Source organism: Leopardus geoffroyi, chromosome A2, assembly GCF_018350155.1.
Source record: "Leopardus geoffroyi isolate Oge1 chromosome A2, O.geoffroyi_Oge1_pat1.0, whole genome shotgun sequence".
NCBI lineage: Eukaryota > Metazoa > Chordata > Mammalia > Carnivora > Felidae > Leopardus > Leopardus geoffroyi.
Window position 1 is genome coordinate 125,909,778 of NC_059331.1, and position 15,495 is coordinate 125,925,272.

The 15,495-nt window shown below is 36.4% G+C and overlaps 1 protein-coding gene across 5 annotated transcripts in view; it reads right to left on the reverse strand.

Moving 5' to 3' along the window:
- The window catches only part of DPY19L1 (dpy-19 like C-mannosyltransferase 1), a 102,123-nt gene that overhangs the window by 33,508 nt on the left and 53,120 nt on the right, over window positions 1–15,495 (reverse strand). For all 5 annotated transcript variants that reach the window (XM_045495290.1, XM_045495289.1, XM_045495288.1 and 2 more), the window contains exons 8-10: window positions 11,024–11,115; window positions 9,034–9,133; window positions 6,801–6,878 (exon numbers count right to left, since the gene is read on the reverse strand). In XM_045495290.1, coding sequence (XP_045351246.1) covers window positions 6,801–6,878; window positions 9,034–9,133; window positions 11,024–11,115 — 270 coding nt within the window. The remainder of the gene's footprint in view (window positions 1–6,800; window positions 6,879–9,033; window positions 9,134–11,023; window positions 11,116–15,495) is intronic.

Genomic DNA, 15,495 nt, shown 5'->3' on the forward strand with positions numbered 1-15,495 from the left:
CTTCTGGCATTAATGGGAATAGTTCTATTGATGCATCATTTTGTGTGATGCTACTAGCTTTTGAAGTATATGTATATATTTAAAATTTCAATGAAGGGGCACCTGGGTGGCTCAGTCGGTTGAGCGACCGACTTTGGCTCAGGTCATGATCTTGCGGTTTGTGAGTTCTAGCCCCGTGTCGGGCTCTGTGCTGACAGCTCAGAGCCTGGAGCCTGCTTCGGATTCTGTGTCTCCCTCTCTCTCTGCCCCTCCCCCACTCATGCTCTGTCTCTCTCTGTCAAAAATAAATAAACATTAAAAAATTTTTTTTAATTTCAATGAAATTTCCACCTATTTTCATTTGATTACGATCTTAAAATAAGAAATAGATATTGACTACTATTAAATACCTTTATAGCATCATAGGAAATGATCATATTGTTGATCTTCTAAAAATATATTGATGTGATAAATTATATTAATATAATTTCTAATGTCAAACCTTTCTCACATTCCTGGAACGAACTTAACTTTTCATGGTACATTATTCACATACACTTACTAAATGGGTAAGGAGCCAAATTCTCAAAATTTTATGACAATACCTTTTTCCCATAAGTGCTAAAATTTAAGACTAATTCTAAACTTTCCCAATCAATTCTGGCAAAAATTAGCAGAATAACATCACTTTGAGTAAACAGATTCATAACCAACAATCAGGTAAAGCCATGTCAAGGGTATTCAAGAAAAAAATTAAGGCAGTATTAAAAAAAGGAGGTCCTAAAGGTCTGTAGAGACATTTGCGATCCATTCCCACCTCAGCAGCCAGTCTGGTCACTTCCCTGCTCAAACTCTCCATAAGCTTTGATTGTCACTTTAAGGGAAAGCCAAAGGCCTTACAAACACCTACGGAACTTCTAGGGCCTTCCCCACTAACACCTGGAACCTCATTTCACATTACCTTTCCCATCTCACTCCAATCCAGCCACATCTTGGACATGCAGGAACATACCGGGGACACCCCCATCTCAGAGCTTTCGTAACCGCTATCTCTCTTAACCTAACAGACACTACCTCCACTCCCTCAGCTATCTCTATGTAACCTTCTCAGTGAGGCCTTATCTTTGCACCCTTTTCAATTCTGACCTCCAGTACACACTCAGCACATTTTTTGTCTGCTTTCTTTTCCTAATACCTTTGGAATTAACATACTGTTTATCTTACATATTTGCTTTCTTTGTACTCTAGAATACAAGGTCCAGGGGCGCCTGGGTGGCTCCATCGGTTAAGCATCCGACTTTGGCTCAGGTCATGATCTCATGGCTTGTGAGTTCAAGCCCCGCATCGGGCTCTGGGCTGACAGCTCAGAGCCTGGAACCTGTTTCGGATTCTGTGTCTCCCTTTCTCTGCCCCTCCCCTGTTCACGCTCTGTCTCTCTCTCTCAAAAATAAATAAAAATTAAAAAAAAAAATTTAGAATACCAGCTCTAGAAGGGAAGGGTTTCTTTCTTTTTATTGTTTTTTTCACTGCTCTATCCTTAGAACCCAGGAAATGTTTGACAAACAACTCATTGCTCAAAAACATCAGTGAATTCAAATTTGAGGGAAAAAATTTGAAAATTTGAAAATTTGAAAAAACAAGAAAATTAAGACCTTAGAAGGTGCAGAATAGATATTATTACAAATTATTTAGTATTTGTCTTTTTTTGAGTATCTGTATTTTTAGTAGGTTAAAAAAAATAAGACAACACTGTGAATGACTTATGTTAGTGAACTTTTTTTTTAAGTTTATTTATTTTGAGAGAGAGAAAGCACACAAGCGAGTGCAAGCAGGGAAGGAGCAGAGAGAGAGGGACAGAAAGAATTCCAAGCAGACTCCGTGCTGACGCAGGAGCCCCCATGAACCATGAGATCATGACCTGAGCTGAAACCAAGAGTAGGACGCTTAATGGACTGAGCTACCCACATGCCCCATTATGTTAGTGAACTGTAAAACTTAGATGATATGGGACAATTCCTAGCAATGCAAAAGTTATAAAAAAACTATTCAAGAAAGAAATCTAAACCATCTTATTATCATGAAACAAGTTAGATCAGTAATTTAAAATCTGTCCACAAAGAAAACAACAGGTCCATATAGTTTAATAGACAATATCACCAAACTTTCAGGGAATATTCCTTCCAATCTTAAATAAAACCTACCACAGAAAGAAAAGGTAGAGACAACTTACAATTAAATTCTATGGGGCTAGAATAAATCTGATATAAAAAACCATCAAGTGTGGCTGGAGCATTCTGGGAGAATAGCAGGTCTGCTCACCTAAATAACAACTGCACTGGCCAAATCTGTCTGATGGAACTGTTCTGGAACTCGGGAGTCTATTAAGAGTTACAACTTCCAGGAGAACTCTTCAATGGGAAATTGAGTTAATTTGAGTCCATTTCAGCTCTTACCTCAACAGCAGCTACCCATCGAGACACAAACAGTCCTGCACGAGTTCAAAAGCATAGGCAACAAAAGCAAAATAAACAAGCGAAACTATATCAACCTAAAAAGCTTCTGCATAGCAAAAGAAATGATCAACAATATGAAGAAGCAACTTACAGAATGAGAGAAAATATTTGCAAACCATCTAGCGGAGTTAATATTCAAAATATGTAAGTTTTTACAACTCAATAGTCAAAGAAACCCAAAAGCCCACATAATCTGATTAAATATGGGCAGAAGACCTGAACAGACATTTTTCTAAGGAAAACATACAAATGGCCCACAGATATAAAAGTTGCTCAACATCACTGATCATTAGGTAAATGCAAAACAAAACCACAATGAACATCACCTTACACCTGTTAGAATGACTATTATAAAAAAGACAAGAGATAAGTGTTGAAGAGGATGTGGAAAAAAGGAACCCTTGTTTTCTGTTGGTGGGAATGTAAATTGGTACAGCCACTATGGAAGATAGTATGGAGATTTCTTAGGAAATTAAAAGCAGAACAACCATATGATCCAGCAATCCCAAAGAAAGAAAATGAAAACAGGATCTCAAAGAGGTATCTGTACTCCCATATTCACTGCAGCCTTATTCATAAGAGCCAAGACATGGAAATAACCTAAGTTTGCATCAATGAATAAATAGATATTGAAATTGTGATGTGTATGCGTACACACACACACACACACACACATATACACAATGCAAAAATTATTCATCCATAAAAAAAGGAAATCCTTCCATTTGCATCAACATGGATGGATCTTGAACACATCATGCTAAGTAAAATAACACATTAAGAAAAAAATAACTGGCACAGTTAAAATCATAGACATAGAAAGCAGAATGGGGGTTTCCAGGAGCTGGAGGGGAAGAAGGGGAATAGATAATTATTGTTTAATGGGTATAGAGATTCTATCTCAAAAGATGAAAAGAGTTTGAGAGATGGTGGTAATGGGTGCATAACAATGTGAATATACTTAATACCACTGATGGGTACACTTAAAAAGATTAAGATAGTGAATGTTACATTATGTATATTTTACCACAATAAAAACATGGAAAAAATTTCTGTTTGGAAATAATTATTTATTTTCCTTTATAAAACTATAGGGATTTAGGAACTTGTAAAGTGATAACGAAAGAAGGTATTTCACAGTAAGAAACTAGTTCCGTAGTTAGTAAGTCACATCATAAACCATATACCATTCACCCCAGACAGGTTCTACTACAAATAAACCTGAGTAATGTTAGTACTTTTTTAACTGTAATTGAGTCAAACACCTTACCCATAGTCACCTGTGTGACCGTGTGACTGACCAACTCTAAATGCTAATTATTTTTTTTAAATGTTTATTTATTTTGAGAGAGAGAGAGAGACAAAGCGAGCAGGGGAGGGTCAGAGAAACAATCCCAAGCAGGCTCCACCCTGTCAGAGCAGAGACAGACATAGGGCTTGATCCCACGAACTTGAGATCATCACCTGAATGGAAATCAAGAGTTGGACATGTAACCGACTGAGCCACTCATGTGCCCCTACACAATTATTCTGATTTTTGCTGCAATGTAAAAACAAAAAACAAAAAACAAAAAACAAAAAAAAACAAAAAACGATATTAAACAGTTTGGGGGGAAAAAAGGCAAGTGTAACAAAAGGATAATTACTGTCTAATCCCATTCATGAAGAGATTTAAAAAAAGATAAAAAAAAGAGATTTAAAAAATTCATGAAGAGCAAAATGAATCCAGTAATATATAAAAATTGTATTTAGTCCATAAAAGCAAGGTTTCTTGCTGTATAATATCAATTAATATAATTTACCACAGTAACATATTAAAGGGAAATATACACAGGATCATCTAGACAGACACTTTAGAAAAGCATTTGATGAAACTTAGCTTTTATTAATTTCTTTTAAGAGGTGCTCAAAGCTTGAGGACATGTTAGAAAGACAAAGAAGCCAGCTTTACGTAGCTGGCCAAATCAGGAACAAGTTAAGCATAAAAGCATAAAAATAAATAATGAAAATGGTGGATTATACTGCAGTGAATAAAACAGATGCCATTTTCTCTTGGACATTAGAGAGAAAGTGGTAAGAGATTTGAATAGGAACGTCACAAAAAAGGAAGCACAAAGGGCCCATAAACACACGAAAAGATCTTTGGCTTTATTGACAATCAGGGAAAATGCAAATTAAGGCCATAAGATACCATTTTATACTCACCCGAAAGACAAAATAAAAAAAGGATGTACAATAATATGAGCTATATATTATCTATTACTGTTTGAGGTAGTCTAATCATTTTTGAAAAACAATACAGGATTAAATTAAAAAGCTGAACATGTATATAATTTACCGCCCAGGAGTTCTACTGTTAGGTAAATACCCTAGAGAAATTCTTAATATATATGCCTCAGGAGGTACATGTGACAATATACAGCATTATTCATAAAAGAAAAAAGAAGAGGAAAAAACCTAAATGTCTTTCAACAAGAAAATGGGTAAATAAATTGTGCTTTGTTTATACAATGGAAAGTGCAAAGCAAAGAAAACGTCTGAACTCCAGTAACATCAAAATCTCAGAAACCTAAGTAAAAATGTAAGTCTCATAAACAGATACCATTGTTACAAACCTTAAAAACAATACTAACCTATAATAAAAAGGGTATATTATTCAGGAATACATAAAAGGTAAAGTCACCAAGAAAAGCAAGTTAGTTATAATTTAACAAGTCAGGAGACTGATTATCCCTAGGAGAAGTGAGGGGGATGTATCTAGGGCACACAAGGATTTCCAAGTAATGATGGTTCTATTTTTCAGTTAGAGGGTGGGCTCATGCTTGTTAATTTTACAACTGTACTCAAAACTTCCCTATATATTATAATGTCCTTTTATAGAGAACAAAAAACAATAATGGCATATTATAATAACATCAAAATTATAGGGAAAAGAAAACATTAAATTTTAAAAATTAGTGACAATGACAGATACTCTTGAAGAATAAACATTCATCAAAATAAACTATCCAGCGCCTTAGGACATTTGTTCTAACTGTTCCATGACATCTACTTAGCTAACTCCCTCTCCTTCCAATCTTTGCTTTCCTCTCCTCTTCTCCCTAAAGACCTGCCCTAACTACTTAGTTGATATCTTAATCTCCCACCACCTAAGACTGGCATTCCTGAAAAAATTAAAAATAGAGACCTACCCTATGACCCAGCAATAGCACTACTAGGAATTTACCCAAGGGATACAGGAGTGCTGATGCATAGGGGCACTTGTACCCCAATGTTTATAGCAGGACTTTCAACAATAGCCAAATTACGGAAAGAGCCTAAATGTCCATCAACTGATGAATGGATAAAGAAGATGTGGTTTATATATACAATGGAATACTACTTGGCAATGAGAAAGAATGAAATCAGGCCATTTGCAGCAATGTGGATGGAACTGGAAGGTATTATGCTGAGTGAAATAAGTCAGTCAGAGAAGGACAGATATCATATGTTTTTACTCATATGTGGACCTTGAGAAACTTAATAGAATACCATGAGGGAAGGGAAGGGAAAAAAAAAATATTTACAGAGAGGGAGGGAGGCAAACCATAAGAGACTCTTAAATACAGAGAACAAACTGAGGGTGGATGGGGGGGGTGGGTAGGGGAGAGGGGAAAATGGGTGATGGGCATCGAGGAGGGCACTTGTTGGGATGAGCACCGGGTGTTGTATGTAAGCCAATTTGACAATAAATTATATTAAAAATTATATTAAATTAAAAAAAAAAAAAAAAGACTTGCACTCCTGATCGCCCTGAGGTACCTTGATTTGTTCTTTTCTTTTTTTCTACAGTCCTGTGTCACCTTCTAATACTATATACTTTGCCCATTTACTGTGTTCATTATTTACCCTCTGTGCTCTCGCATTCCCCATTCTCCCAGAATGTGATTAACATGGATGCTGGGATCTGTGTAGTTCTAGTCTCAGGTACAACCCACATGCCTGGATAGTTGGTGCTCAGAAATGAACATTCCACTTCATTTTAACAGAAGGCTCCTGGATAATACACCATTCTACGTTTCTCTCTCACGAATTCTCTCTTTTACTTGTAGCAAGTCAGGCACAATCTCAAACCAGATAACATGACCCAAATTGAAATTTTCTGGGTGGCCTATTTTAAAACATGGTCTGTTAATTATATCACAATATTTGAATGACACTTTTTTTAGTTATGGAATCCTATTATGAGTTTCAACCATGTGTATAACAAATAGTAACGAGGAGTTTAAGGTCAAAGTAAATCGAAAAACAAAAAATTTAAAACATTACCATGTGTATATAAATGATCTTCCGTAATTTGCATACATCAATGTATCCCACAACATATACTGCAAATAATGATGCAATCTGAAATTTAAGAAGTTAAATTATAAATAAAAATTACATACATAATGAATACCTATAAGAATGAAAAAAAGATTATTTTTTGTTTTTTCTCACTTTGATTTGTATTTATATTAAAAGGAAATTCTTTAGTTTCTCTCTTACCTGCCAATTTACTATTGAATATGGTCAATATATAAATATAGCAAATATTGATGTTTTCCTTCCATACACAGCTGTCTTACATAACCATGTAAATTTTCTACTTTGTGGATTATTCAACACAATACTCATTATAATGTCAGGGTGACTCTACTGTCAACATGTACAATTACAAAGTGCCTTGCCCAATCAAAAAATATAAAAATTTAATTATAATGTATGATAATTAATACATAATTGGGAAAGGTACATTGAATTCAAAAGTAATCATGTAATGAGTGTGTGTGTAAAAATGCATTAAGTTCTGCTTATTAGTCACTCTTTACAAGAATCTCCATTAGTGTTCTCTTTCATATAAATATTCAAGTACTTGTTATAATCAAATTTATCAAATTTCAAATTAGAAGGATAATTTTCACTACTTTTAACTTTCTTCATGGTTTTGAAGAAACCTGCATATATATTTACCAAGAATTCAAGGAGTACTGGAATTATTTAGATGAATTAATTGATTAAATGATAACAATGTACCTTTTCATAAAATATAGTTACTCGGTCAAACAATGACTCTCCACCCTTCTTCATGGAGAAAGCAACTCAGATTAAATTCCATGCTTTCCCTACCACACAAACATGGTACAAATGAGCTGTAAAGTGGCTGAATGCTTAAACACAGAACTTAAAATTTCATTCATCAAGTTATTTATCTCCAAAATGATCTACAACAAATTTTCTCATTAGCAAGAAAAACAAGATTTCCCTTTACCAGGGATTTACCCAAGGGGAACACTGCATTGCCTAAGGATGAGACTAATATGACATGGTAACTGGGAGGAAGTGTGCCTCGTTATTCAACATAAGCTCCTCACTCCGTGCAACACCTTCCCCCACTCACCACCCCCCCCCCCAAAAAAAAACAACAACGCAGGTTAGCACCTGGAAGCAACGGGAACTCTCCCTTTCCACCCCAGAGCCAAGCAATACACAGCAGGCCTACAAGGGTAGACTCTTAAGGAGTGTCTCTCAGGGACATATTTAAGCAGACACATTTAAAATGTCACCAAGCTAAAGGAAACAAGGGAGGCTAAAAGGTAAGATCAAAGAAAGAATGAAGTACAAATAGAGCCTCTTTTTAAAAAATAATGATAAAAGCAGCTGACCTTACTGGCATCTTGCTAAGTACCAGCAATGTGTTAAGTCTAATATGCATTCCCTCATCTGATCCTAACCCAATAAAGTAGGTTCTTTCATTTTCTCTATCTCACAATGGAGAAAACTGAAACTAAGCAAAGTTAAGCAGTTTGTCTAAGTCAAGCGGCTAGTGGACAGAGTTAGGAATCAAACCCAGGTCTTACTTCATATCTCAAGCAAGACATTTCCAAGATTACAAAGCAACTCTTAATCTGCTTTATATGAATAGGAAGATGGCAAGCACAATGAGGGAGCAGAAGTAGCTGGGGGCGGGGAGCAGCATAGGGAGAGACCACCCACAATTCACTCCCTCTCTCAGCAAGCACCTTCACCTTGCTTCATATACTTCTATTTGAAGGGAGAAGGGGGCAAGAATGCACAGAAAAATGATAAATTATAGATTGGTGGGGGAGCTCTATAAATAAGAACTGTTTAGCTCTCTGTCCTATGTTATCCTGCGTGCGTTTATGCTCTGGGTAAGAATGTACAGCGTTATTCATAAAAGAAGTACATTTATTTAAGAGAAATACTTAAAGTTTTAGCGCTGGTCCTCTTTTAAGCACACTAGCAACACCGAATAACAAATATGAGTAGGCTCATCAGTTTGAGTTCAAGAAAGGCACTCCCCTAGTAAGTCAATAAGGAGCACTCACTAATACATAAATGTTACATATTTCCCTATCTTGAACTTTCTTTCAAAGTATTAACTAAAAAACATTTTAGGACTTAGAATCATGTAATATCTCAGTTCTATAATGTTACACAAGTGAGTACACATAATCAAACACACTGAGCTTAATTCCATTTAAAACCATAAGCACCGTACCTGAGTAAGAAGCACGAACTGAGCAAACTGCCATGGAAGCATGAAAAATACATTGGAAATGCAGAGTGCAATCAGGCTTCCTCTATAAAGTTTTGTAGCCCTTGGGAAGATAAAATAAATATGAGTAAGTTTAACCACGAGATATTCTAGCACAGCCCCGAAATGCTGCAAATTAGTATCCCTAAACATAATCTGGTTATAACATAAACCAGACATGAAATGAACATATGGGTTAGAAATTATACTCCCTGACACTCAATTCCAACACCTTTCCATGAACAAAACAAAGCTTGCCAGAGAGAAAGGGCAGTTGGGTCAGTATATCCGTTGAATTTTTTCAAACTGTATTTTGGCTAATTTATAATCAAACATATTTAATGCTCCATCCCAATAGCTTCATTTGGAGACTCAGAAGATGTGTATAAAAAAGTAGCATATTCTAAGTGCCAAGTATTCTGCAGATAAATTGAATTCCGAATACGGGCTGAGCAGAGGGAAAATCTGTGGAGGGTGTGGGATAAAGTTGGGTCCTGCCCAGGGAGGACCAAGAGAAGAGAAGAGAAGAGAAGAGAAGAGAAGAGAAGAGAAGAGAAGAGAAGAGAAGAGAAGAGAAGAAGCAACAAAGGCAAGGGGCCACTGTGGAGCACCCTTAGAGGCTTCACTTTCCTGACTTGTAATTTAGGGGACCTTCAGGAAGGTGAGGCAATTTTATCTTTCATGCTAGTTTTGAGAAGTACTTTTCTCCTAAATCAGTGAGCCAATGAGAAGCCCCCAACATGTCTAACATCTGCGCAAAGTGAAGTGTATATGCTAACACAATGCAGTATACACCTTAAAGAGATCCTCCTCAGGATAAACCTACCTGGGGCACTGAGCGCCACCACAAAATGCCTTTCTTTACTTCCTTAAGCATCCCGTTTCCGAGGACATCCCTCTCTGCTCTTCTAATCCAACTCTTTATATCATGTCCCTATATCAAGTACTTTTAAAATCCAGGTAACCTTTTTGTGAGCTATGAAATCAACTTATTAGCTACAAACCCGTAATTTTTAATGGAGTGAATCCATCCCACATTCAGAGAGGGGCCTGTCTACCTAAGGGACAAGGCCACATAATGGCTCTAGTCCTGCTGAGGTTGTCACAGGTGGAAATGGATCATCCAAACGGTTTTGGTGTAACAGATTTCAACCAGCTTCTCCTACATTCTGCCGATCGTCGAAGGGAGTTCTTAGTCTGAGTCATCTTCAGAGTTTCGTCAGGCTTTGTTCTATTTTTTTCGCAGTCCCCATTTTGTTTAATTTTTACCCTCTGAATCAAGGCAACATCTATCCAAACTCAATATTCATCGACACAAAGGAGAGAGAAGTGTTCTTGGTCCTACTCTCTTCCATTCATATGGTGCGTGAATCTCTGTGAGGTCTCTAGCTGAAGGCCAGATGAACGTGAGAAAGCCCAATCCAATCCTGAACTTCCGGCAGGAATTCTCCTAGTAAGTGTATCTTTTTACGCTTTTCTTTTTACGCTTACTGTCTGATTCTAGGGGATGCTAAACACATACAGGAAGAATTACACGCGTGAACGTACCTGGCCACAATGATTCTACGAACTGTTCTTTCCTCTGAAGGACTGTATCTTACAGGTTACACTCTACTGCCATCAGTCTTCCCCCTTCTCTGCCTACTTTTGGGAAGCCGTGGTGGCAGTGGAAAGTGACTTGGGAAGAGGAGATGGCAAGAGTGAAAGCAGATTTGCTGCTCCTCGAGCAACTAAGGAAAAAGGGAGAAGACTGGAAGGCAGCTGAAGAAAATGTTTTTGGTGCTCAATATTTTGAAGGTATACACTTAAAATAACCATGGATTCAACCTAGCAACGGCATCATCTTAATTATTTCATTCCATTGACTGTTTTTATCATGGAAGCTTAAAAAATTCTAGCTTAAGTTATTCAATGCAAAACAAACAAATTAGACCTAAGGAGAAGTCAAAGTTACCTGAGAATGTGAGTCACAAGCAACATCTGAAGTACAAGGAACGGATAGGAGAAGCTTTCGCGGAGAGGTGGTGTCCACATCACACGTGTGCACTAAAAACAAAATTCATAGTGTATGGTCTGTCTGTTGAATGTGTTAAGTAAGACATACTAATCGAAAGCAGCTATTTAAGAACACACAAAAAAGTTTTTTTCACACATAATTTAAATGGTATGTTGGAAAACAAGCTGCTAGGTTTTCCACCAACAGCAAAACTGAAAAGTGAAAAGCGAAACATTATTGAGAGGGGGACACACATGGCGTAAGATCTTGTGAAATAGTAACATGAATTGTCAACAACAAATACCAACAGACTTCAACTACAGCCTAAAAGGAAAGTGGGGAAAGCACGAGCAAGAAAATGTTCTGCCAAAATGAAAAACGTTTCATTTTGAATTGGTGGTGGAAACCTGTTTAGTTTGTCTTCTTCCACTTGAATTTCAGCAAAACTATCCATAACCAATACTTCAAAACTCTTTGTAGTTATCAATGTCAGTATTTTCATGCACAATGCTGCTTTACAAAAAAGTGGGGGGGGGGGGGCAGCATTCCATTTCTGTTTTTACTTTTTCTTTGCCCAAGCTACCCTTGGCTGCAAAATATTTAAAAGTGGCAGAGGGGATCAAATAAAAAATAACAAATCCTAAAATGTAATGTACCAACTCTACTAAAGAACTCATTTTGGACATAAATAAATAATGTTCCATCCCAGTTTTAGTACTCTTATCATTTTTCTGCATCTATACGAAATGTATTAATAAGTCTATCTTTCAATTAAAGGAAAACTATACTGAATGACATATAAACAATCTGATTTTACTACTATTAAGCTACTCACACTAGATGAAATCATTACATCTTTCAAGTCAAGCAGATTTACTTAATTTTATTTTTTTTAAGATTTTTTATTTTTTTTATTTTTTAAGTACTCTCTACACCCAGCGTGGGGCTTGAACTCACAACCCCGAGAGTAAGAGTCACATGCTCTACCAAAGGAGTCAGCCAGGTGCTCCAAGCAGAGTTACTTTAAAGACTGCATGGAATTACAAAGACCACAGTGAATAAAGGAAATAAACCTTTCCTTTATTTTAGCTCTGCCTCAGACTATTAGATATTTCCACTACTGCTATAGAAAATTTGAGCCAATTTACTTCTCTTTTTAACCAAAATTCACCATCCTCTATGAAATTTAACATAGATACCTATTTATAAATGAACTATACACACAAGAGAATTCTGAAAAGATTGAAAAAGTCTTTTTAAAATGCATATTTATTGTTACTGGAAGGCAATTTAAAAAATCTGTTAGTTTACCAAATTAATTAGAAATTTCAGTATGATTGATAGTAGAGATATATAACCATACTTTATAAAGCTATCAATCTCTGTGCAAAAACCAAGAAGAAAATATTTAAACTATGTAATTCACAATTGGAGAATTTTCTCCATTCAGACTGTTTACCTACGTTTATTTTATTACCCAAATTCAACTATGGTGCCATCTCTTAGAAATTCATTTCTTTTACTAGCTGAAGTCACTCAATTCTCTAAAACTCAATTACATCCCTTGTAAAACGTAGGATGAGAAGGCCAAATTACAGAACTGAAACAAAGAGCAAGGTCATCTGCCTCTACAAAGTTAAGAGTGAATGAATGCAAACGTATGGGAAAATGCTTATTGCTTCTCCAATGACACCATGTGCTTTACTAGATCTGGTACAAACATAACTGCTGGTCCAGATGACCCCAAGTAATTTGAAAATAGTAAACAGGTTTGCTTTAATCAGACCTTAAGTCTCAACAAGTAAGTACTTTCCTCTAATTATAATACAGTTCTCTACATAGGATGATAGTTCAAAATGCCTTCTAAAGGCATCACTGTGAAATTTAGGAATTATAGAAGGGAAAAAACGTGTGAGCTCCTTCACATGGGGTTATGCACTGTGTTACGCACACTCAGACAAAATACAAGAAACTCCTGAATTATGAAAATGAACTCAAAGAAAATCTGTTTCTTTAAACTGTCCTCTTATAGTATATAATTTCTGGCACACATTTCAAAGCACTAAATAATGCTGCAGCATGATACGGCCCAGGTATTGACAAAAACAGCTCCAATTTTCTGCTTAGGAAAGCCTGAATTTCAAATCATCTACTCAAGAATCAAAAACCCAGGAATTTCAGCAGTAGGCAGCTTCATTTGTCAAGCTCTATTTTCAAATGGCTTACTTATACTATTAGAGATCTAGCATAATCTAATCTACTTCTCTTCATAATGTAAAACTAAATAGGAGAACAACTAACTCGTGAATTATAAATTAGTTAATATCAGAAAGATCATGTTTAAGGCTTGTTCTAAGAGTTTTGGCCAGAGCTGATACTTGTAGGGTTAGTCATAAATTGTTGTTGGTATAATGTCTAGGTTTACAATAAATTATCCCCCTTCTGAATGCTGCACCACAATATTAGCTATAACATTGCTTTATATTGCTTACTGTTCATTATAATATTGTGTTAAACCCTGCACTTAAAACTGCTTCCAAAAAAAGATTTCTGGCCCCCATGGGTTTGGCTACTTTCCTGCAGAGAACGATACAGCTTTAAAAATACTATTCCCGGGGCACCTGGGTGGCTCAGTTGGTTAAGCATCCAACTCTTGATTTCAGCTTGGGTCTGGGCTCTGCGCTGACAACACAGAACCTGCTTGAGATTCTCTCTCCCTCTCTCTCTCTCTGCCTCTCCCTCACTCACATGCTCTCACTCTCTCTCTCAAAAAAATAAACTTAAAAAAAATTCTATTCCTCAGATGCTAACCATAAAAAGTGCTAGGAGTAACAGCCACAATTTGAACATCTCTTTGATGTTACTTAGGGCAGTACCACTATTTAGGAAGACCTTTAGCTCGGAGTGGGCTTTGTGTGGCTGGCTGATGGTGCTGCACCTTGATAATAAGCCAGGTACCTTTCTTGGAATTTTTGTCTCTTTCTGTACCACGTAATGATATGCTGCCCAATTAACCAGTCATATAAATCAATTTGAATTTGTAACACAATTTTGGCTCACACAAGAATTAATGTGGCAGTAATATATAATTGCTAGTATTAAGTTTTACTACCTTAACAAAGAATTTCTGCTGATTCTATGAAAAGAAAATTATCCTTTTTGTTTCTGAACTTTCAGGATATCAGTATACATCTGTGAAATCTGTAAACTTTGTTGGAAAAGCATTGAATCACATCTTCATGCCTCCATCTATTGCTACGATGACCCAAACTTGACCATTTCTTACTCATTTAAAATAGAAAATATTATCTGACAATATTCTAACAATATATCTCCTTTACCATGTGGTTGTAAACTATACCTCTCAAAGTGATCAAGAATCAGAATTCTGTCTATAGTATGAAAGTATTAGTCAAGATATAAAGGCAGTATAAACTATAAGTGATTTTAATTGTATTATCAAAATAATAACATAGAGAAAAATAATTCAAGTCACTTCTGAATGTTTAATTTTTGAACTGACTGTATAACGTTAGTAGAAGATACTCTTGCAAGAAAAAGAATTGCAAAAAAATCTTGAGTCTTACTAGCAAATTCATTACTGGTAACAGGATTAGTGTACTAATTCTGAACTACTTCTTGTATATTATAGAATAAAGCAAATAAGTAAATTTATTTAAATTGGGGGAAAGAGGAAAATACAAATATGGAGTGGGGGAAAGTAAAGAAGAACCCTAAAATAATTATTGGAGGAATCAGTAGGAATTAATGATTTTTTAAAAGCATATTTACTAGCCTTCTGCTGAAAAGAGCTAAAAGTAATTACACCCTAGTACCAGTGAGTTCAGCAAGGAGCCTGCTTGTGGTCTGTAAATACCATTTGGGGTGCCTGGGTGGCTCAGTCGTGTAAGTGACTGACTCTTGGTTTCAGTTCAGGTCATGATCTCACAGTTTGTGGGTTCGAGCCCTGCATCAGGCTCTGTGTTGATGGTGCACAGCCTGCTTGGGATGCTCTCTCTCTCCCTCTATCTGCACCTCCCCTGTTCTCTGTCTCTCAAAATAAATAAACATTTAAAAATAAATAAATAATATCATTTTCCACTAAAAGCGTCCAAGGTTCCTTAGAAAACAGTGGATTTGGGGCAGCTGGGTGGCTCAGTCAGTTAAATGTCTGGAGTTTGATTTCAGCTCAGGCCATGATCTCATAGTTCATGAGTTTGAGCCCCACATTGGGCTTTGTGCTGGCAGTGTGGAGCCTGGTTGGGAATTTTTCTTTCTCTTTGCCCCTCCAGTGCTCAGGCTCGCTCTCTCTCTCTCTCTCTCTCTCACACACACACAAATAAACATTACAAAAATTTTAAAAGGGGGCACCTGGATGGCTCAGTCGGTTAAGTGTCTGACTTCAGCTCAGGTCATGATCTCACCATTCG